The sequence below is a fragment of the Vicia villosa genome, unplaced genomic scaffold, assembly GCF_029867415.1.
Source record: "Vicia villosa cultivar HV-30 ecotype Madison, WI unplaced genomic scaffold, Vvil1.0 ctg.000951F_1_1, whole genome shotgun sequence".
In the NCBI taxonomy this organism is placed as follows: Eukaryota; Viridiplantae; Streptophyta; class Magnoliopsida; order Fabales; family Fabaceae; genus Vicia; species Vicia villosa.
In genome coordinates, this window is record NW_026705426.1 from 88204 (window position 1) to 112739 (window position 24536).

The 24536-nt window shown below is 36.1% G+C and overlaps 1 protein-coding gene across 1 annotated transcript; it reads right to left on the reverse strand.

Annotated features, from left to right (window-relative positions):
- Window positions 1-17064: 17064 nt before the first annotated feature.
- LOC131632505 (protein PHLOEM PROTEIN 2-LIKE A9-like) lies at window positions 17065-18030 on the reverse strand. The gene is made up of 3 exons (XM_058903254.1): window positions 17855-18030; window positions 17673-17764; window positions 17065-17563 (listed from the first exon to the last, which is right to left on the reverse strand). The coding sequence occupies exons 1-3, from the start codon at window positions 17912-17914 to the stop codon at window positions 17197-17199; spliced, it is 519 nt and encodes a 172-aa protein (XP_058759237.1). The 5' UTR covers window positions 17915-18030; the 3' UTR covers window positions 17065-17196.
- Window positions 18031-24536: the final 6506 nt, after the last annotated feature.

The following is a 24536-nucleotide window of genomic DNA, read 5'->3' on the forward strand; positions in this document are numbered from 1 at the left end:
TCTTCAACCTTTTTGAGAGGGCCTTTGAATCATCTTCCCAGGTTGAGAACACCCTTAGATTTCTTAGCTTTCTTCTTCTGAGTCAAGAGTGATTTCAGTTCACCTTGCCCCTTGGATAAATTCAGGATCAAACCTTGGAACTCAGCATTCTGAGCTTGAAGATTTTTGACAGATTGTTCAAGATCCATTTTCTCACTAAAATAAACAGCGAAAAGATGAGATAGTTGCTTTACAAAACCTGTGATGTAATGTTTATGAATGGTATGATTATGCATATGCAATGTCTTCAAGGAGATTAAAGGCTTTTTTAACACATTTAAAAAAAGAAAATAGAAGAAAATTAAATTAATAACTCAACTGAAAACCAATATATTATAAGTCTTATAGTTACATCAAAAGGTACTGAAAATAATAATAAAATAAAATAAAAAGAAATCAATCTTCAAGTCGGCGCTTCCTCTTCAGCCCCCTGATTTCTTCTTTATGAGCTTTGATCATTTCATTCCTTTCTTGAACAAGCCTATCAATCTCTCTTGTTCCCATGAGTGTATCTGATCTAGAGAGATAAAATCTTCAATCTTCCATTTACGGGAGAAATAGTCAAGCATACCGTCTCGCTCTTTGGCATCAACCACTAACACTGCTTTTTTAGCCTTAACCTTACATAAGCGTCTTTCAAGATGAGCTTTTTCTTGTCTCAAGCAAGCAATAGTGGCAGCAAGGTCTTCGTCTGGAGCGGGTACATAAGGTTCCACCTCTACATGAATGACTGGAGGAGTAATCCTTGGAACTACAGGTGTGTCAGATGGATATGGTATTCCAAACTCAACGACTCGATCATAAATCCATCTAAAATAGAGGTCTGAAGGAGTATAGTTTCTTAATCCCAAATCTCTTATACCCACCTTTTTTACCTCGTAACAAGCTTTAATGAAACGTCCCTTTTTTCCGCTTGTATCGGAATCGTAGTCGCAGTTTTTCGCACTAAGATATATGGAACGTGGCCTATCTTTCAAAGCAAAACCAAACTGATTTCGAGCAAGGATAGGATTGTAAGTGATTCCCCCTCGAGTACCAAGAAGAGGCACATTAGGTAATTCTCCGCAACGATCAAATAACTGGACACCCTCGAACTCCTTTTGATGCCATATGATGTCATCATAAGAAAGCTTCATAATTCTCTGAATCCAAGTCAAACCCTCTTCATTCCTTATTACTGATCGAGGCAACTGTGAAATAAACCACTTGTGCAGAAGAGGAATATATCCGAGAACACAACCTTGTCTTTTTGATACTCTGGCATTGATGGAATGCAATAAATCACCAAGTAAACTGGGTTACCATTCGCTCTTCATGGTTACCGCTCCTCAGCACGTACTTCAACTAGGGCAACCCCGTTCTCACTAGTCTATGGCATGGAAGCTGCATTACCGATTGAAGTTTAGATTCCGTCTCTGAGGATCATAAAGGATGCAGAGTTAGATGAAGATGAATGGATCCATACTCACTAGATCAGATAAACCTGATTGATGAAAAGAGACTTGCGGCTATTTGTCATGGGCAGTTATATCAAAAGCGTATGATCAAGGCATTCAACAAAAAAGTCAAGCAACAAGCATACCAGACTGGTGACTTGGTAATAAAGCGAATCATTCTACCACAAGGTGATCCTAGGGTCAAGTGGACTCCCACCTATGAGGGACCGTTTGTAATCAAGAAGATCTTCTCTAGAGGAGCTATGATACTCACTACCATGGACAGGGAAGACTTTCCACACCCTGTGAATGCAGACATAGTAAAAAAATACTACGCATAAATAAGACCCGCTAGGTCGACGTACCTAGGCAAAAGTAAGGGCATCCCGGCGAACAAAAAGGGTTCGGGCAAAAATTAGGGATATATATAAAAAAATGTACACCCGGCAAGTTGAAAACCGGAAAGGGCGACTTGGGCAAAAAAGGGTATCCTGGTAGGCTGAAAACCTGAAAAGGCGGCCTAGGCAAAAGTTAAGGATTAAAGCGTACGACTATGTATCGTTCAGATCATCCATCATTTAGTATCAAGTTCAAAGGGTACGGACCGATTCAATCACTTTTCTCCAACAAGCAAGGGATGAGATGCTCGAATACATAATGGCAATAGCAGAGTTAAAACTCAATAAGATTGTTTCCACATATCTATTTTTCTTTTGTTTTATTTTGAATCTTTTCAGAAAACACACAAACGTTCTCCTATTGTTTTGCTTATTCATGGCTCTTTCTTAATACAAGTCATTTCTTTTCTACAGTCCTGAGTTTTTCTTATTTTCGAATGCGCAAACGTCCAATGATAATTTTGAATGAACATATGCATATGAACATGATAATCATTTATCTTTTCTTTTGCAAAATATCTGTATGTTTGTAAAAAACAGGAAAGGCAATAAGACAATGTCTAAGTAATCCAGAGGTTCTCCGTCAAATTCAGTAGTCTGGAGGGATCCCCACAGAGTAATCATCAAAAGTCCTCCTCCCAACAGAGATTCAGTCCCCCAACGGAGTTTACATCTTCGGCAGTGCCAATTCCCCGATACTTCTCTGTCCTCCAAACAGGGCTACTCAACTCTCTTATCCCCAATCAGGGTACATCAAGATCAATCACTCAAATGGCCATCCCCAAGCAGGAATCATAAATCCCCAGCTGAGCATCTTCAAAACAAGATCAGACATCGGAATCACGTTTATATGGAGATTTATTTTCTCAAAACACTCCAAACAGCATCAGTCATACATCATATACATCATATACACATTCATACATTGCATACATTACTTCATAATAGACATACGGGTTTCTCATTTATTTTGAGAGGCTCGTCATATAATACATGCACCATGACATTGCATAAAACTGATAAGTATCTTACAGGTACACTACAAAGATTCGAATCTCATTCAAAGCAAAGCATAACGTACGACTCTTTCTGAAAAATTATTGAACTGGGTCTAACACATGACCCATCTTTGGCAGCCTAACGGATGGCTCGCACTAATACTACTCGAGATAGTGGATCCCCAGTCTAACGTACGACTTGTCCAAGCCTAGCCTAACGTACGGCTCATTATGTTATTTCCCAAATACAAAGGAGTTAGTCTGACGCCCGACTCATCCTGGCATACAACCTGACGCACGGTGTATCCTAACAAATATCAGCACATCGAATTCGGTCTAACGCACGACCCATCCTTCAGCCTAATGCACGGCTTTCCAGACATTTATCAAATGCAAATCAGATTCGGTATAACATACGACCCATCTTTTAGCCTAACGCACGATTTTCCAAACATTTATCAAATGCAAATTGGATTCGGTCTAACATACGACCCATCTTCTAGCATAACGCAGGGTTTCCAAACATCTATCGATGCAAACTAAACCAAGTCTAACGTATGACTTACTTTGACACTTACAGCGGATTCAGTCTAACGTACGACTCGTCCTAAGCATATCCTCCAGATACGGTCTAACGTACGACGTATTCTAACTCTCAAGTATATCAAACTGGATGGCATCTTTAAGCCCATTGCTCCATATCCTCAATATCCTCAATATCCAGATGGCATTTCTGAGCCCATCTCCGATGGTACAAATTTTTGGGTGCTCTAGTGTTCAATCCTCTTCCACCTTCAGACACTGACTGGCATACAGACCATTCTACATCTTCAGGTTTAAAAAAATTGAACAGGGGCAGCTGTCATATCCCAAAATTTGCCCATCTCATTTCTCTTTTCAAGCTCAAGACTCAAAGACACACTCTCCTAAAACAATAACTCAAGGAATTAGGGTATTGTTTTCTCTGAAGAAAATCAATGAATCAAAGGCTCCAATGCATCTCATATGACTTATGATGTTTCAAACTATCTCCACGACAAAATTCAGGTTTCAATTCAAAGGATTGACCACTCAATTGCTCAGAAAGTCAACAGTCGACTAGTTTGACCTAAAAGACAACTGTGGTCAAAGTACATTCAAAACTCCTTATTTTTTGTCAACAACCTTATTTTGAAGTATCATTCATCATTTTATCAAGGATTGATCATGATTCATCAAGGGAAGTTCAAAAATCAACAAAGTCAAAAGATTCTAAATTAGGGTTTTCATAGGAGAAAGTCAACTAAACTTTGACCAGCCATAACTCCTACATGGAACATCAGAAATTTTCCATCCAAAGCTCCTTTTAAAGGAAATTGGATTCTCTACAATTTTGTATCTCGCAAGCCAAGTCCAAAAATACTTCATTTGAGAGATATGGACTAAAAGATTATAGGTCCTTTTTGAAAGTCAACCAAAAGCAGTTTTTTGTCAAAGCCAATATCATCAAGATAAATTTTTCAAATGGAAAAAAGCTTCCAAAGTGGCTTGTAGAGGACATCTTGAGGTTTTAAAAAGTCCTAGAACTCCTCCATATCTTAAAAATTGAGGGAGATATACTTTGTCAAAGTTGGGCAATTTCAAGGGGAAAATGTGAAGAAAAAGGCTTCAAAATGAATATTTTTGCAAAGGGCCCCAATTTTTTATGATCCAATCTTGATCCACAAGTTATCCAAGGCCCCAAATCTGCTTGCCACGGATTTTTGGATTTTTATTTGATTTTATATGAATTTTTTATCATTTAAAAGTGATATCTAATTTATATAAATCATAGAAAATATAATATTTGATTAAGGATCTTATTCTAATCATGTCTAATCATCATTTATGCCATATTTCAAATACAAATTCGTATACATGGTGATTGGAATAAATTGAAACACATAAGGCCAAAATTAGAAACAAATTTTCAATCAAATTTTTTAAGATAGCAAAGATTGGATTCAAGGAGATTTGTTCAAATTTGTTAAACCTAATCTCTTCCAATATATACACAACATTCACAGGTCACAAGGACACGAATTCTGCAGTCAAAAAGCACCTTCGAGCTTTCAAAAAATTCAAAAAGAAGTTTGAGCGTCTCAATACATTTCCTGACATCCCTTGAAGCTATTTGAATCGTCTCCAGGGTCTCTCGCATCCAAAACCATCAACAACAAGCCTCGGTTTGTCTTTAAATTTTTGAGTTCGAATTCCATGATTCATATTGCATAAACATGTTTTGACTGTATATATGTGTTCATGGTGACACTCTGAACGTTTTTGAATGATTAATTGGATTGATGCGTGCTTGTAGTGAGATATGCCATAATTAGGGTTAGAGCTATAAATTTAGGGCTTTTCGTTCTGGGCAAAATTGTTTGAAATTGCAGGTTCCATTGTGTTTGTGGGTGTTGGACGAACTCTTCCCCACATTCGCGAAAAGTTTTTGTGGTTTGTATGCAATTTTGATTTTTACAGGTGAACTAGCCACAGATGGAACTGTAGCTAATTCGTAGCAAAACTGAAGAAGAATTTGCAGGTCCTAGGAGGAAGATGAAGACGTGGCCTCTCGCTGTTGGTTAGTTTAAATCACGCGCATTTTTGCTCTTTCAATTACTATTGTTTGCATATATGTCCTTCGTTTCATTCCATAAACGCGCAACGCATGTGGACGGTTTGGTTGGAGAGGTCGTTGGTGACTAAAGAGGCGTGGGTTCAATCCCTCGTCCCAACACTATTATTTTTATGAAACACTTGTTGCAGATCCCATACACGCTTACAGTAAAGCATCATTGTACACCCTCATTATCCCACCATCAGATCAAGCCAATCCCAGATCCAACACACCAAAGGCTGCTGGCGTATCATGCATCCTCAGGAGCGCATCACATGTGATCCAGCTAAGTTTTTTTGTTTTTTCTTTCTTCTATTTTTAATTACAAAATCTTTTATTTGTTTTTTTCTTTTGTTTTTTTTCTTTTTGTATATTCTTTTAAAATCCTTTTTATTTATTCACTAAAATTTATGTTTTTTAATTATCATTTATTTTATTTATTTCTTTTTATCGGAAGTTCGATTTTTTACAATGTTATTAATATTTGTTTTTATCTTAAATTTTAATTCTTTTTTTACAAATACTTTTTCATCGATTAAATAATTATGATTTAATTCCCTAATTATTTATTTGACATATTAAATCGAGCTTTCGACTTTTCTTAAATTTTGGGTGTTATTTAAATTATTTTTATTTTATGGTTTCTAACCCTAATTTACCCCGGTAAATCAGAGTTTAGATCATTCATGCACTAAAATTTCTCTTCTTTGTGTTTGACTTTTCAGGGTTAACCAAAATCCTTCGGACACGCGCCATACCAATCGAAAAGCTAAGTTCTAATTCTTTTCTTATTTAAATATCATCTTACTTTTAATTTTGCTTTATGAATTAAATTAGGGTTTGTTTCGACCGTCAATGAATTCCTCCTACACTCACCCCTTTTGTTTATTCTTCCTTTGCCAATTTTCAGAGTTTACCAACTGGTCAAAGCTCAAACCTTCGGTAACCCTAAACTCGATTCTTCTTTAATTATTACTTGTGTTAAACCTATTGCTCTGTTGGGGTTTATTTTATTGCTTTTTCCCCTTCCCCATGGATTATTTTATAACTGCTCCTGGTTGTATTGTGTGGCCTTGAAGGCACTTAAAACTATTATGCATTATATTATAACTGCATGGTTAGTAATTCTAAGGAGTGCAACCTCGAACTAAATTTAGAATAACTAATGTACAAGATAATTATCTGAATTGAATCACGTGATTGTGCACCCACACACCTTTTATGGTAACCCCTTCTGTTGCTTGTTGCCTTGTTACCTTTTTAGTGCAGAATAGTCAAGTCCCTCGGATACGAGGACGCCTCAGCAAATGCTGCCTTTAGTTCATCACTAAAGATCATAAGTCCCAATGATGCTGCCTTCTGTTCGGTTATATGATCTCGTCCCTCGAAGTTGCCTATGATGATATGATAGTCCCTGTCAATTATTGCTGAGGTGTCCTCTTGGTTTCCTAATAATGACTATTCTTTTCCTTCCTTTACACTACCTGCCCTTTTCATGGCAGGGACAGTCTTATGGCGAATGATACCTTCGACGACCCTTCAACCTCTAAATAAAAGGACTTCCTACCCTTCTTCTGGTATGGATAGCCCTGAAAGGCTAAAAGAACTCTTTTACAATGTTAAGGTAATTAGCTCCTAATTTCTTGCTCTGGTTTAAATCCTTTTCTACTCTTTTCTCAAAAACCTTCAAAAAGGCTACGCATATTTACAAGCTAAAGTCCTTATTTCAAATCTTTTTCTTTATTCATTGCAAACATTTTCAAACAAAAAGTGAGCTAAGAAATTAAGAGCCCATGGAAAACCATGGATGCAAAGGGTGCCTTACACCTTCCCTTTGTATAAATTACCCCCCGAACTCAATTTCTTTTAAAAGGGTTTTCCTGTTCTTTTAGCCTTTATGTTAATTTGGATAAAATAAAAGTCGGTGGCGACTCTTGCTTACCGCGACATTTCTTTAAAGTCAGTTCACCGTATTACGGGGAGATTGTTAGTTCTCCATTATCTGAATTGGCATTATATTTAGTAAAACTAATATAGCAGTAATTAGTTGAGTAGGAATTATACTTGTAAGAGAAAACAAATTAACGATCTACTTGATAGAATAACATGTTGTATTGAAGTGTTTAAACATCTGGAAGCAACATGTCAAAGAAGATGTCGAAACATGTTCCATTCGACATCGCGCCAGGGCTTATCTATCAGTTACTTCATACTCAACTAATTGAAAACTGGAGCATATTACTAACCATTATTATGCAATCATATGTGGCGCAAAGAAGAATCTGGAAGAATCAAATTAGAATATGTTTGACTAGAGACTTTATAATTTTGGAGATTTATTAGGAAGATTTGATTGAAGACCTATTTTGTAGGAGAATCTTTTGGAGATTTGTTACAACATATTTGTTGTAATTAGAAGCCTAATTCCAGTTGGGTAATAGGTTATAAATAGAAGCCTTGTAACCTAGAAAGTCAAGACAGCCACCGTGTAAGTTATAAGGGTTGTGTTGGTCGATGAACCACCCAGTTTGTGGGATGGTCATCGTGTTCTCACTCAGAAGCCTGTAGGTAATGAGTTGAGTATTGTTCTTGGAGGATGCTCTTAAACAACTCCAAGATGATGTTCTTAGTATAGAGTCAAGACTGAGTATGGAAGGAAGTGCAGCTTTAAACGCGATTTTAAACAAAGGCACAACACAAGTCCTAATCATATATGGCTACTAGACTAATGTTATATCAATAGGTACTAAATATTTAATACCAAGGACACCGTAACAACACATTGTTTAAAAACTCCCTCCTTATACAAACCAATAACTCAACCTATATGTCCGTGTCACCACCAGCAGCGACATTCGCAGGAATGTCCGTGGGAACCTGGCTAACTTCCAAGATTGTGAGCTAGAGATTTATCGCCTAGAAGTAGCTGAGACGTGACAAACGATCCATCTCTTTATTCTCTACAAATTCACACAATAAAATAAAAAATTAAATTAAAAGCTCGTGGGTTGCCTCCCACACTACTCTTTGTTTAATGTTGATAGCTCGACGTCTCAAGAGTGCAAGCACTCATGTTGATTCTCCCGAGAATGACTCCTCGGTTGAACTTTTAGTAATCATCTTTTTCCATGGCCACTTATCAAGCCATCTCACATATCCCTCACCTTTTCTTTTCTTTCTTCTGTGGGGTGGTTCATTCTTTTGAACTCGTGGTGGTGGTTCTGGATCTATCTTAAGTTTCAGCTTTTCAAGTTTGGACTTAGTTATTTCATCCACCACCTCAAATGCCAACCTTCCCCTCTTTACACTGATGATTTCCCTAGTTTCACGGTCCTCTAACTTTCTCTTTTTATGCTAGACTTCAAACAAGGGTGCATTAGTGTGGATATTTTCCAATACATCCACATATGTTTTGGATTTAGAGTCTACCTTAGCTTCCACAAAAGTTTGCAGGAAAGAAATCGGCGGGGTATAGGGAGGAGGAACAACACTAGGTGCTTCCTTCTCCAAATCTTCGACAACCTCACTTTCGGGTGGTGCCAGTGGATTTTCCTTAGTCTCTACTCTTTTCTCACCAAAACATTCCTCAAACTCATCGTCGCTCTCCTTAAACTTACAATCACTCTCCTCAAACTCATCATCACTCTCCTTAGGATTTTCACTTTGTTGTTCACTACTGGTTGTTACAACATCCACATACTCCTCAAGGAAGAGACGTAGAGGTTTTTGCTCAAGCAAGGATATTTGAGTCTCCAAAGCCATGTTGTGAGTCGTTAGGGACTCGACCATAGTTGTCAACTGCCTAAGGGATTAATTAATTTGGAGGCTTTGTTTTCTAAGATCTTCATTTTGGACATTTTGTGTCTCTACAAAATGATCTATCATGGACTCTAGCCTAGTGTGAGTTAGCGTCGCATCAAAATCCTCCATTGATGTTTCAAAGTTAAAATTATAGGAATCTCGCAGTTCCTTAAAGAAAGTTAGCGTCGTATTTTGGGTCTCCGCAAAGCGCTCCGTCATCATAGATTCTAGTCTAGAGCAAGTTAGTGTCTCAGTGAGATCCTCCATTAATGTGTCGAGAGTGGAATTCTGGGGTTCTTGCGACTCCTCAAAATATTGGGTGTGGTGATTGTAAAGAAAATTTTGTTGAGGATAAGTTAGTGTCGCATTGTAATCCTCCATTAATGTTTCGATATTGGATTTATGGGATTCTCGCGACTCCTCAATATGTTGGGGTTGGTAGTTGTATAGGTAATTTTGGTGAGAGTGAGTTAGTGACGCATTGAAATCCTTTATTAGTATTTTGAGGTCATATTTATAGGATTCTTGCTATTCCTCGAAATATTGGGAGTGGGAGTTGTAGAAAAAATTTGGGTGATACATAAAAATTGAAACAAGAGTGCCTTAGTCTATACGGTGCAACAATGGAATAACAATATTGGCTGTTGGTCCCCGACAACGGCGCCAAAAACTTGATGCGTCTGCAAGCGCACAGATGTATCGAAGTAATATAAAAGATTATTAAACCCCCGGAAACTAATGTCTGCCTATTGTAATTTGTTGTTGCTTTGTAAAGCTAAGGCTAATGAATGTTTTATTAAGGGGAAACTCAGAACTAAAACTGCAATAAAACTAAGATTAAGATAAATATAAAAGAAGAGAGACCAGAATGTGTATTCCACGTACGTCAAAGACTTTGTAACTCGTTGGCTTATAAAAATGTCAAAAACATATTTAGTAGAAAATATTAGCTTAAAGACTAAACCTCACATTCTCGCGGTTTTGAGTAAAGTCACGCTTCTTAACCGTAGGATTTTGCTCTCGCTCGCCCACTTAAATTAAGGAACGCGCTTTAAAAACTAAACAAGTTCTAATTAATCCTAAAGCGCTCTTGCTTTGTTTAGAATTAATGCCTAGTTTTTACTATCTGGTTCGACCACCACGCTCTCGCAGTGCCGGTTCGAACCTTAATAGATCTCCCACTCTCGTGACGAAATCGTGGTAGGTAACCTTTCACTCTCGTGACAAGGTTACCTAAATTAATATTAAAAACATAAACTAAAACATAATTTTATAATAATAATTAAGCCAACACAATAATTACCAAGTTGCGCCAGAGACGACGGTCCTTATATACTGGACTCAAAAAATTTTAGCAAAAATATCACTAGATGAAAATGCATTAAATTTAACAATTGCAATTACAACAAACATGACATTTAAAATAAGATTAATAATTAGAAAGCAATAAATATGAACCTAAAGAAGACAGAAATAAAGAAACTGGAATTTAACTTCAATTATGTCGGTAAGCTTTGATCCACGCGTTACATAAATTATAGACCTAATACTAATAGTGGGGTAGTTCTTCAATATGAGAAACTACCACTTTTACAAACGTAATTTTCTTCCTATAATCTATGAACAAACGTAAATTAGCTTTCTGTGTCGGGCGTCATGAGGCTGTGCTGGACGACACAGTCCCTGTCATGAAGATTTGCTACTGCTTTCTGCTACATATCCTACAATGCAATTTTTAGCTCATTTTCTTTGCGATTTCTTCTCCTTTTTCGCATGTGAGCTTCCTAATTGATTTATACCCGAAACATGAACAAAGCATGACATAATATCACGAAAATATAATTAAAAGATAGTGAATAGTATGTGAATCAGGTTTAAAAATACGATACATTTACGTGTTATCACGTGGATGATATTCTCATAGCAAGCAACAATGGCGAAGATGTAATGAGGGTGAAGGTTAAACTCAATAAGGAGTTCGATTTGAAGAGATAGAAAATAGTCAAAGTTATGCTTATCTCAAGAGGCATACCTATGGAAGATTCTCGAACTATTTGGTATGTTGAATTCAAATCCTGTTGTGACTCAGACAAACCCTCAATTCAAGCTGAGTATAGATCAGTGTCCAAGTATTGATGTTGAAAGAGCTTATATGAATAGCATTACATATGCTAATATAGTAGGTTCTTTGATGTATTGTATGGTCTGTACTAGACACGATATAACATATGCAGTAAGTCTTGTGAATAGGTACATGGAAAATCCTGGAAAGGCTCACTAGCAAGCATTAAAGTGGATTCTAAGGTACATAAATGGGTCTCTAAATAGAATCCTAATTTATGGTAGAGCCTTGGGTGAAGATAGTAAAGCAGTAATCGAAGGATATGTCGACTCTTATTATGCCGGTGTATTGATTCCATAAAATCTATTTTTGGATATGTTTTCACTATGTTTGGTCCAACTTTTAGTTGGAAAGCAACACTTCAGAAGGTTGTTGCTTTATCAACCATTGAAGTGCAATATATTGCCTTCATGGAAGGTGTGAAAGAAGTATTGTGGCTTGAAGGCTTTGCAAAGAAGCGGAAAATTCGAGGTATCATTGTTAAAAGTGATAGTCAAAGTGCTATACACATGTCGAAGAACTCAACATATCATGAGTGAACCAAACACATTGATGTGATCGAGCATGGAGAAGTCCAAGTACTGAAGGTTTCGAAAAATTAAAATGATGCTGATATGATCACCAAGACATTGTCGGGTTGCAAGTTTTTCAACTGTATGTAGTTGATAAAGCAACATGAAGAAAGCTAGTTTGTTCTTCGATGTTATAGAGTTTGTTCTAAGGTGGATATTTATGAGAATTGGATCCAACTCTATTGGGTCGAAGAGTATCTTCTGGTTCGGCCGAGATTAGCATGCAGTCGAAGGTCGCTCACATGCTGGTGTGGAAGACCTACATACTATAGTCAAAGTGTGTTCTAGTATGTGGGGATCAAAATGTTAGGGTTGTTAGTATTTCGAATTAGGCATGTTTGTAATGTCCAATTGTTTAAGTTAGATTATACACTAAGTTAGCTTGTAATGGGTATTTGTGAAAAAACCATGAGTTTAGTATGTTAGGTTTATTATAAATATCATACTAGTCTCTCATCATTACAAAATGAAAATCCTAATTTAGGGTGAGAAGGTCATTTGTTATTTAGCTTGTAAGAGGATTTTTCATTTGATGTTGAATTTTCCAAAGATCGTTCAACTACTAAGTCCGTTCTTTCGAATGATTGAAATAGAGTTGTATGATAGGAGCAATATGAGGATGGTGATTCTTCAGTTTGGATTTCTTCATAGTTAAATAGTTGAATTAACTCTCTCTCATTTTCTTAGTGATTCCATTCTTTCTTGATTTTTTTCTGAAATTCATAACTCTTAGATATTTGTTAGTAAAATAGTTTCTAACAGAAATTCCTATATTTCTAAAATTAGAAAAACATTCTTGACTAATATTTGTTTCTACTTTTCCTCGTGTGTTCATCTTCTCTCGTTTAATACTTGGAGAAACTCCATATATCTTTTCTAGAATATCTCATATTTCTTTGGCGGTTTTATAATGACGAACATCAAAAAAATTACTATCATCTAAAGAAATTGTTAAATTTAAATAGTTTAAGGGAAGAAGAAGAACACCAAGAATTATAGAGGTTCGATCGAATCAAAATGACCTACTTCTCTCTCTAAGAATTGACCTTAAGGGAGAAGTAGTTCCAAAAATTACGAGCTCAATACTTTGGTTTTAACCAGGCTAACCAAAAACCTATGAAATTTTAGTCGGACTGATATCGAATTTATGAAGTTTTTAATACCAGGCCGAACATCAATATATCTTTGTTTTAATCAGGCTAACGAAGAACCTATGAACATTATGACACTAGCTAATCTTCAACCAAAATTAGGACTGACCATACATTCTCTAGTATTTAACCAATGTGTATACCAAATATTTACTTGGTGAGTTTTAGAATTCTACCCATCCAAAATTACAGTGTATCCTCACTCACAAATGAACTTTTCTCAAAAGACATTTGACTAAAATATTTAGTGAGAGATAGTTAAATAAAACTTTAGAGAGAGAGAGAGAGAGTAAAGTGTCAAAACATAATTCTCACTACGCCAAATTTAAGCTGTAGCAATGCAGCTACTAAAGCGCTTTTAGCAAAAGCGCTCTCGTAGGGCTCGCTAAAAACAAAATTAATAAACAAGGGAAAATGATGCAAAAAAAGCGCTCTGGTAGGGGGGGTTATGAGAGCGCTTTCAAAAAGCGCTCTGGTAGGGGGGGGGGGGTATGAGAGCGCTTTTAAAAAGCGCTCTGGTAGGGGGGGTTATGAAAGCGCTTTTAAAAGCGCTCTTATAGGGTGGGTGCTACGAAAGCGCTTTTGGGATAAAAGCGCTCTGGTAGGGGGTGTTATTAAAGCGCTTTTGAAAAGCGCTCTGGTAGCCCATTTAAAAAATTATATATTTTACAAACACATGCGTTTTGTTTCAGATCCAAAACACGCGAACCTTCTTCTTCCTTTCGTTGCTCCGCCGTCCTCACTCCCTCTCCAGCCTTCAACCGACTCCGTCGCCGCCTTCCTCACTCCATCGCCACCCTTCAACTGTCTCTTCTCTGTTCAGGTTAGGGTTTTGTGCCGGAAATTTTCCTTTTTTTCATTGTTTGCTTTCAAAAATACAAAATTTTATTTAGGGTTATAGTTAATATTATTGGGGCTTTTTTAATTTATCAGTGATTTAGGTTTTATCAGTGTGATTTAGAGTATTGAAGACAAAGTTTGTTAGGTTTTTATCAGTGATTTAGAGTATTGAAGACATGTATCAAGTAAGTAGAAGATGTTATTGATAATGAGACCTACAAGGGATATCTGTTTCATCAACTTTTACATGATTCAAGATTTTCTATATGTAGTTAGTAATAATCACGTTTTTCTATTGTAGGTTGAGCTTCAAACAGTGGATGGACTGGTAAAGGATAGAACACAATGTGCCCCTGCCGATTATGTTCCACAGAATATGAATCAAGTAATTGTACCCCGAAGTCTTCTGTGGCAGGATCCTTCGGGGTACAGTTACTTGATTCATATTCTGTGACACAATACAACTTGGATAGAAATGATGCGACGCAGGTTAAGTCCAACAAAACCTTCAAATTTCTAGTCCAACAACCCCTTCTCATTATTGCAACATTTATTGATTGAGTAAACATACACCCCTAGCTTACACCAACACCGTAATTTTCTACATACAAGGTATACAATTCATTTTTTATTAATTTATTCTATCTTAATTTCTGTGCACAAGTATCTATCTGTGTTAAAATATACGGTGTAATATACAAGTGTAGGAAAATAAGTGTAGATATAGCATAGCTCAAAGATGAAGGAAAATGCTGAAGGGTAAGTAGTAGTAACTAGTTGTCATGTATTATTTGTCATAGAAATGAATATTCAACTTTTATTTGTGTCTAATTTTTCCTGTCAATTGGTTGTGAACTTTACATTAATTGTTGTTGCAGAGAAACTTCTTATATTGCTAAGAGATAGTAGAAAGCTCACAAGGATACTGGGCTCTTTTGATCAATTTGGTAACAACTTCTCAAATTCTGTAATTGTTTGACATGCTGTTGGTTGAGTTTCTAATAGTGTTCCTATCAATAACATGTAGCTAATGTTGTTCTTGAGGGTGTCTGTGACAGGATTATTGTTAGTGATCTATATTGCTTTATCCCTCTGGGCTATATGACGTGGCTGTGTTAAATTTAAGGTAAACTTTATGTACAAAATTTGTTGAACTAATTTACAATAAATGATATTCCATTCCATGTATTCAAGTTAGATATATAAAGTCCTAAATATTAATAAATTAATTTGTATTTATTGATATATTTAATTTGATTATTCTTTTTACACGACATATATATATATATATATATATATATATATATATATATATATATACATATACTCGTTCTACTCTTTACCTTCTTATTTTAGAGCCTTTATATAATAATAATAATCTTATTTTGATTATATTATTTTTATTTTGCAGATTGTGAAGATTTTCAGTCATTTGAAGATGTTCAGACTTTGCAGGACTAGGACCGATTTAGTTGATTTAGTTGTTTAGGGATGATTTTCTTATTGTTATAATGTCATGTGAATTGGTTTAGTTGTTTTCATGTTAGAAATATGTGAATCGGTGTATATATATTTTGGATTAATTACAATGGTATAATTATAATGCATGTTTAGTATATAATCGAAATCGCTTCTTTGTTGAAATAATGAGATTACTGAAATAATGGGATTACGATTGTAAATTATAGGTTTATGGGATAACAATGGTAAATTACAGGTTCATGAAAGAATGCTGCCATAAATACAAGTTTAGAAATTATAAAAATAATAGGTTTATAAAAAAAAAGCATAAAAAATAAAATAAAAAACGCAACCTACGAAAGCGTTTTTGGAAAAGCGCTCTTATAGGGGGGGCTATCAGAGCGCTTTTTCCAGAAAAAGCGCTCTAATAGGGGGGGATACCAGAGCGCTTTTTCCAGAAAAGCGCTCTTATAGGGGGGGTCTACCAGAGCGCTTTTAGAAGCGCTTTTGTTACCTACGCCAGCGCTGGCTTTCACAGCGCTTTAAAGCGCTTTTAAAGCCCAAAATAAGCGCTTTCGTAGGCCTTCCGTGTTGTAGTGTCTAGATGCTTTAAAATGAGAAATGAGAACTCTATTTATAGACAAGAGACTGACTCAAAAAGGAATTTTCATTAAACAAATTTTATCGTTGGCTAATCGGTTAGACCAAGTTTCTAGTCGATTAGATGGTGCAAAAGGTTTTAGTGTGTGTGTCTGTGTTTTAGCCTTATGTTTTTACGGAAAATCTCCTTTTCTTTTACATACGATCACTCACTTACTAAAATAGAAAATTAATCCTTTTCTAAGAGCTTTTGCCATCTGATGCTCTTTATGTTGACACGGCTTGAGATCTCTTGATATGAAGCTTTACTTATTAGATAGTCAAACCATAATACTTAGGTTTGTATCTTTTAGTCACTTAATCATTCATGCTTGACATATCATAGTTTTTATCAGAGTTATCATCATAGTGGTTGTCATCATCAAAAGTAGATGTCATATTACCTGTAAAACAAGGTTCCACAATAATAATATTTTTCCAACTACTTTTACTCTGGTTGAAGGTGAGGTTGGTGGTTGTTGGAGTTTTTGATTGTTTTGAGTTCAATGCGCAATTGTCTCATTCGTGCTTTCACAATTGTTGTGAAGTGCTTGTAAATCTTATCTCACACACTTCATAATATCATTTACATGAGAGCAAACGTGACAACACCATTTGAGAGATTGTTTACAATAGTCACATGAAAAAAATTTGATCTTGCATATCCATGTTTCATATTCTGCCGAGACAATTGAAGAAATGCATATATAAAGTTAGTCGAAGTTGGTTGAGTTCTAGCAAACTCTAAATAACTCAAACCTTTATAAATAACTCTACAACCATTTTAGTAATAAAGTTTAAGTCAAACAAGCCTCTTAAACAATAATTGACGCCGCAACTATGATCGGAAAGAAGTTAAAACCACTTAATACATTGAACTTCGAATCAGACTGAACCCAATAAAAAAAATAAATTGAATGTGAGGCGTAGTAATGAATTTGAAATTGAAACAAACATTATATTTGTACAACATACCATAAAACACACTCCTTTAATTTATTACAAATATTAGGGTAGAAATAATCCCCTATATTTTTGTATTCGTTATCTTTACAGATATTCATATGACATAGATAAAACATGATCAAGTATTAATAAGTAGTTTTAAGGATTGATCTTTTTAACTTCTGCTTTCTTGATTCTCAAGCCACCTTTCCATTTTCCACTCCAAACTTCATACAATCCAAAATGAAGTTCCGGGTCTATTTCATCTTGATTAACAGTAATATTAAGCTGCTCATCTTTTGGAATTGTTTTTGTTACACCATCACAAACTAATTCCACTACCTTATAATCATATTTTCCCTTTTTCCCAATTTTAGCCATGACAAGTACTGGTGTGTTATCCCAACCGAAACCGTTTTGGTCAACTTCCACATCAAATTTCACTGTATAAGTTTGCCCTCTTTCTACAGGTACTTTACCGGATACCTCCAACCATGAAACTTGTATCAGTTCTGCATAGTCATCGCTGAAATAAATAATTATAATACATATCAATATAAGTTAGTTAACTTATAAATGTCCTTGAAATATCATATATAATAAATGTTATACGGAAATAACAGCCGTTAACTCACGATGTTTTTTTCCAGTAGCGAAGATCATTCCCCCAGATAATGTTGAGTCCTTTTGGCTTTATCCGGTGCCCAATTATGATATTGCTGTTTTCCTGGACACATATATATATTTATCATAAACATATATAGTTTTTGCAAGAAATATAAAATAATTTAATTGGTAAGAGAAAATGTATATTTGCCTTCTTAATTTCGTCAATAAACTCACGGTCTGATGTCTGATGTGGCTTTCTGAAAGGCATTTTCGTAGAAATCTGCAAATGATCGAAAGCTGTTTTTTGTTCTTCGGATGAGCTCTTGTTCTATTTTGGTGTGCTTTATCTCAACGCAAGGTCTGTTATATAGAAGAATGAAGAGAAATATAGATTATATAGACAAGTAAAAAAGAATATAGTTGTGTATGATGATAAGAAGGAAGGGAAAGCATAATACAATTTGAGCACAAAAGGAATCAATTGATGAGCTTTTATAAAGGTATTCCAATCTTTTTACAGCCGCGTGAATTATGTTTATGTTCGCCTAACTCCACTTTAACTAGAGACCAACGACTAACTCAAAATTCACATGGGAAACTATCAATATTTAATTTGTTTTTAGGTGTAAATAAATTCACATATTTCTTTAACATAAAGGTAGTGAATTAATAAAATGAAATAAAAATAAATGTAACAATGTTAGTATATACAACAAATGTTAAAAGAGATTAGGCTTTCAAGGAGTATAACCTATATAGTATATCCATACATGCAGCCCCTCACATCACATCCGTATCATTCGTTAATCTCTTTTAATTTGGTTGTTTATTTTGTTGTTATCGATTCGTTACTACAGGCAAGCTCATCGTTGGTGAAATCTAGGAAACAAACGGATGCAAAATTGGATTATTCACATGCCACTCTTCGATAAACTTAAATGCTGCATTGGGCAGCAGAAAAGTTAGATTCTCTTGGGTAGTTAAAAGTTTGTTTCTCCTAGAAAATAACAATTCATTAAATACTGTAACCTTTCTCTTTTATCTCTTGGCCTCTATATAAAAACCATATTGTAACACTTCTTAATCATATTGCGAAAACTATCAGTATCAAAAGAAAATGTTTGTTTCCTTCAAATTGGTATCAGAACTTATGACAAATATGATGAGTCAAATGCCACTGTCTCAATTATCAAAATCAAATTATAAAAACTGGAGCATCCAGATGAAGGCGCTGCTTGGATCATTAGATGTATGGAAAGTAGTAGACGATGGGTTTGAAGAGCCATAAAACACGACGGGAAACACAGCAGCCCAGAACAAGGCGTTTAAAGAGACGCGGTCGAAAGACAAAACAACAGTATACATGTTGTTTAAAGCTGTAGACGAATCAGGATTTGAAAAGATCGCTGGTTCAACTACGTCAAAGGAAGTGCGGGACACTTTAGAAAAGGCGTTCAAAGGAGCAGATAGATTCAAGCAAGTTTGATTACAAACTCTTCAAGGAGAATTAGAAAGAATGAAGATGAAGGAGTTGGAGTACGTATCAGACTACATCACGCGTGTACAAACAGTTGTAAACCAACTGAAACAAAATGGAGAAGTAATGACCGATGCTCGTGTTGTCGAAAAGATTCTAAGATCTTTGACAGACAAATTCGAAAACATAGTATGTGCAATAGAAGAATCGAAGGATCTCTCGACAATAACTGTCGAAGAAGTCGTTGGTGCACTTGAGGCACATGAACAACGCAAAATACAAAAGAAGGAGGAGACACTTGATAATGCAGATCTAACCAAGGAATCCACTAGAGACAAAAAAGGAACTCTTCTCTCAAAATTGGCGTGGGTGAGGATTTGGCCATGGAGGTCGAGACGGTGGTCGAAGTTATCAAAACGACATCTTCGAGAGAAGACAGGCAAGCCAACAAAATTGGCGAGGTAGAGGACGTTGTCAGAGAGGTGGTAGATCGAACTACTCCAACATTGAATGCTACAAATGTAACAAATAGGGGTACTATGCGAAGGAATGTAACTCCTACAGTTTCTATAACTGCGGTAAAGGAGGACATCTGCAAAAGACTGTCGACTCAGAAGAAAGGTGGAAGAGATAACAAATTTTGTCCTTGAGACAGAATCGAATGAAGGATTCATATTGATGACTCAAAAGAAGGTAAGCACGGAGAATGACACTATGTGGTATCTTGACTCAGGGGCAAGCAATCATATGTGTGGTCACAAACACCTATTCAAAGAAATAAAAAAATTGAAGATGGTCATGTATCCTTTTGAGATGCATCGAAGGTGAAGGTTGAAGGAAAAGGAACAATTTGTTACTTGCAGAAGGATGATTTTCTTGGGTCAATTCAAGATGTCTATTATGTTCTAGAACTCAAAGCAAATATTTTGAGTTTAGGACAACTCACAGAGAAGGGTTATTCGATATTCATGAAGGATTGAATACTGCATCTGAAGGATAAATCAGGGGATTTGATTGCTCAAGTTGAAATGGAGGGAAATTGAATGTACAAACTAAATCTGAGAAGAGTTCGAGAAAAATGCCTGATAATTAATGTTAAAGACCAGTCGACCTTGTGTCATTTGCGGTTTGGTCATCTACATCATGGTGCATGGACTACCTAACATGGAATATGAAGGAAAATTTTGTGAAGAATGTATACTTGGTAAGAAAACAAGAACTTCCTTTCAAAAGAAGGCAAAATATCAGGCTGGGCATATCCTTGAATTAATTCACACTGATATTTGTGGACCAATCACTCCAGAATCCTTTAGTGGCAAGAAGTATTTCATCTCCTTCATTGATGATTTTTCAAGGAAGACTTTGGTCTATTTCCTGGAAGAAAAATTTGAAGCATTCGACACATTTAAGAAGTTTAAAGTAATGGTGGAGAAGACAACCGATCGACACATCAAAGCTCTTCGTCTGACAAAGGTGGAGAGTATACCTCAACAGCCTTTATGAAGTATTGTGAAGAGCAGGGCATAAGGAGATTTCTAACTGCAGCGTACTCACCTCAACAAAATGGGGTTGCTGAAAGGAAGAATCGAACAGTCCTTGACATGGTTCGGTCAATGCTTAAGAGAAAAAACATGTCGAAGGAATTTTGGGCAGAAGCTGTGCAGTGTGAAATCTATGTTCAGAATAGATGTCCACATTCAAAATTGGGAGATCAAACACCACAAGAAGTTTGGAGTGGACAGAAGTCGACTATATCTCACTTTAGAGTATTTGGTAGTGTTATTTATGCACATGTGCCGGATCAACGAGGAACGGAACTTGAAGGCAAAAGCCAAAACTACATACTAATTGGGTATGATGAGAAGACAAAAGGATACAAGCTATTCGATCCCATAAACAAAAAGGCGATAGTGCGTAGAGACGTTCAAATAAAAGAAGCAAGCCGATGGGACTGGAACAATTCGACAGAAGCTGTACTTGAAACTGGAGAACCATTAGTCACTATACCAACAAGTATTTTGACAAATCCTGAAGACTCTGATAATGAAGATGAACTCTCACAACCGAGAATGTGAAGTTTGCAAGAGTTGTATGACAACACAGAAAAAGTACAACTTGTATGTCTGCTGGCAGATTCTGAAAACATCAGTTTCGACGAAGTATGGAGAGATGAAAATTGGAAGAAAGCCATGAATGAGGAAATTAAGGCCATTGAACATAACAGCGCATGGGAACTAGCAGAGTTACCAAAAGGAAGTCGAACCATTAGTGTGAAGTGGGTGTTCAAGAAAAAGATGAATGCACAAGGCAAAATTGAAAGGTACAAGGCACGACTTATGGCGAAAGGATACAAGCAGAAAGCAGGAAAAAATTATGACGAAGTATTTACACCTGTTACAAGAATGGAGACAATTCGACTGCTCATTTCTCAAGTTGCTCAATTCAAATGGCCAATATTCCAAATGGATGTCAAATCACCATTTTTGAATGGTGTGCTCGAAAAAGAAGTTTATGTCGAACAACTGTAACGCCCGGAAAATAAGTATATAGTTGATTTGGACGTTTGTGACATTTATTGGAATTTTACCGTTTTTGGAGTTGTTTCAGTCGGTATTAGTTCGGGATGGCGGACTAATATTTAATTGAAGGTTTTCATATTTTTGGTACTAGAAATATCATTAAGGTAATATTTTGCGTTTTGGGGCGTTTGAACGATATTTGAGCGTAGGGGCATTTTGGTCATTTCCGCGGGATAGATATTTTCCTTATAAGAAGGAGATATTTGTGAGAAAGGAAAGAGAATGGAAAGAAAGAGAAGAGAAGAAGAAGAAGAGCAAAGGGGAAAACTAGAGAAAATGGAGGATTCTCAACCGAATCGATTACCGATCGTCACAATAGCAAGGTAAGGGGGTGAATCTAATTTATCTTGGATGTATGATTCTTATAGTCTTGTTCTTGTTCTTGTTCTTGTTCTTGTTCTTCTTGTTCCAATTTCCACAATTTTCTTGTGTGATCTTTGTTTGATCTAATTTGTTTGAGAATGATTGTATGATGAATAAATGATATCCTTGTTGTGTTGTGGTGATTGATCATGTTTGTTTTCCTTTTCTATGGCTTGATTGAGTTTGTATAAAAAGTTAGGTTTTGAGATAGATTGATGAATCAACCATGAAAAGTTTGATGTTAGGTTGTTTCTATGGTTTGTATGTGTTGTATTAGTGTTATAATGATGTTTGGGAGTGGTTTTAGTGGGTATAAGGGGCTTGGAACAGTTCTGGTGCGTTCTGGTTTTTTCTGGGTTTACGCAGGTCCGCTGAGCGGAGGTGGGTCCGCTGAGCGGAGGTCCTGTTGCAGAAAATTCTCTGCCAAGGTCCGCTGAGCGGAGCTGAAGCGGATGACATCTTTTTCTGTTTTTCCAAAACTTTGAAACTTCGTAACTCTTGAACCGTAACTCCGATTTTGTCGCCGTTCGAAGCGTTGGAAAGCTAAAGCAATAACCTATATTATTATCTAATTAAATGATTCATAGGATGTAGTATCCCATTATTTTTATTAGGATCAAGTGATGAGTTGTGTAGTATGTTCAATTATCCAAACTTTGAAACCTTGTAACTTTTGATCCTTAGCTCCGTTTCGTACGCCGTTCGAAGTGTTAGGAAGCTAGTTGGATGTTCTATATGATAGTATAGGCTTGGTTAGCTTGTTATTAATTGGTTATGAGGTGTTGTTGATGAAAACACATAATTGTTTGTATGCGCGATATGATTGGTAAATAATCATAGTGCTTGGTTGTAATTGTTAATGATGTAGGATGTAGTAGTGGTTGGTTGATTTTCATAAATGATTTTGTGAACTAGTGCATGATAAATCATAATGATGTGTTGTGTGAATGTTATCGTAATGGTACGAGGTATGTGATTAGTTGTCGATAACATGAGATCATGTTCATATGTGTTATGTATTAATGAATGTTCGTTCTTGATGTGAGACGATGTTTGGTTGTTTGTTATTAACATGATGTGTGGCCTTATGGCAAGTAAATGTTGTTATAAGAATGATGTATTGATGGAGTTGTGGGCCAATGGCCAATATTAATTTGATGTGATGCAATTATGCGATCATTTATGCCGATGTGGCTAGTATGTTTGAACGGTGAATGTGTGTTGTGTGCTTATTAATGCCTGTGTGGTAATTATGGTGTGATGTAATTGATAACGATGTTATTAATTGGTGATGTATCCTTTTGGATAGAATATAAACGGTGTAACGTGGGTATGTGACCGTGTTATATTGTTGATGATGTTGTTGTCGTGTAATAGAGTCATATATTTGCACAGCATAACATTTCATTACGTTAATGGCAGAATGCTATTAGCAGGTGGCCTGAATTGGCAATTATTACCAGTGGGGGCTTAATGCTCGGTAAAAAGGTGTATTTGCCCGAGTGGCAAGAGGTCATCAGTGGGGGCTAAATGCTCGATGACGTTTAGTCGTAGCTTGATGCTCGACAAAGGTGTATTTTCCTGAGGGAAAGAAGTCCCAGCATAATGCTCGGCAAAGGTGTATTTGTCATAATGACAAGGGGAGTTTTACTCCGGATTTGGTACCACATGCATATGCATAGTCGAGTCTCATTCATCATTGTCTGTCTTTATAATTTATGTTAGCATTCATGTGTCACATTACTTATATATTGATTGTGGTTGAATGAGTGGATTACTTTGTTGTATGATTCTTGATGATACTTGTTGGCATTACTATAATTGTCATGCTTTCATTATGAATTATATTCTCACCCTTCTGCTGATTTGATGCTTGAGTGGCATCCTGCAGATTAGCCGCTTTGGGAGTCTTTTGGAAGAGGTAGTTCTCCAGTTGGTCTTGTCAGTTGCTCTGATACGTAACACCGGGGAGTCGGGAGTCTGTTGTTATTTATTTATATATGACTCTTTGAACATGTATATGTGATAATGTGTTGAGGTGTATTGTAAACACTTTATTTTGGAAAACTCCTCTTTGAGAGTGATAAATATATGTATATATATATATGTTCATATCTTCCGTGTGTTATGTATCAACTTATTGGCAGGTGTGTATGCTTTTGGCATCGGTGATGGCCGTTTGTTTTCAAGGTGTTTGTTTGGTTACTTAGTGTAACATCCTAATTGTGTTGTATGAAATTTTAAATACTCTGATATTTTCTTGCCTAAATGCTTTGGGTAGAATTGGGGTGTTACATTAGTGGTATCAGAGCAGGTCGGTCTGTCCGGCCAGTGTTGTCTAATGTTGTTTAATTCCTCAGTACGTGATAAGTGTGTGGAGCACTGTCAGTACTTGTTGTGCCTCTAGCCGGTTGTATGCAGGAGTGGTTTGAAGCTAAGTGGGGGAGAATATATGCTTCTCGGATATGTTT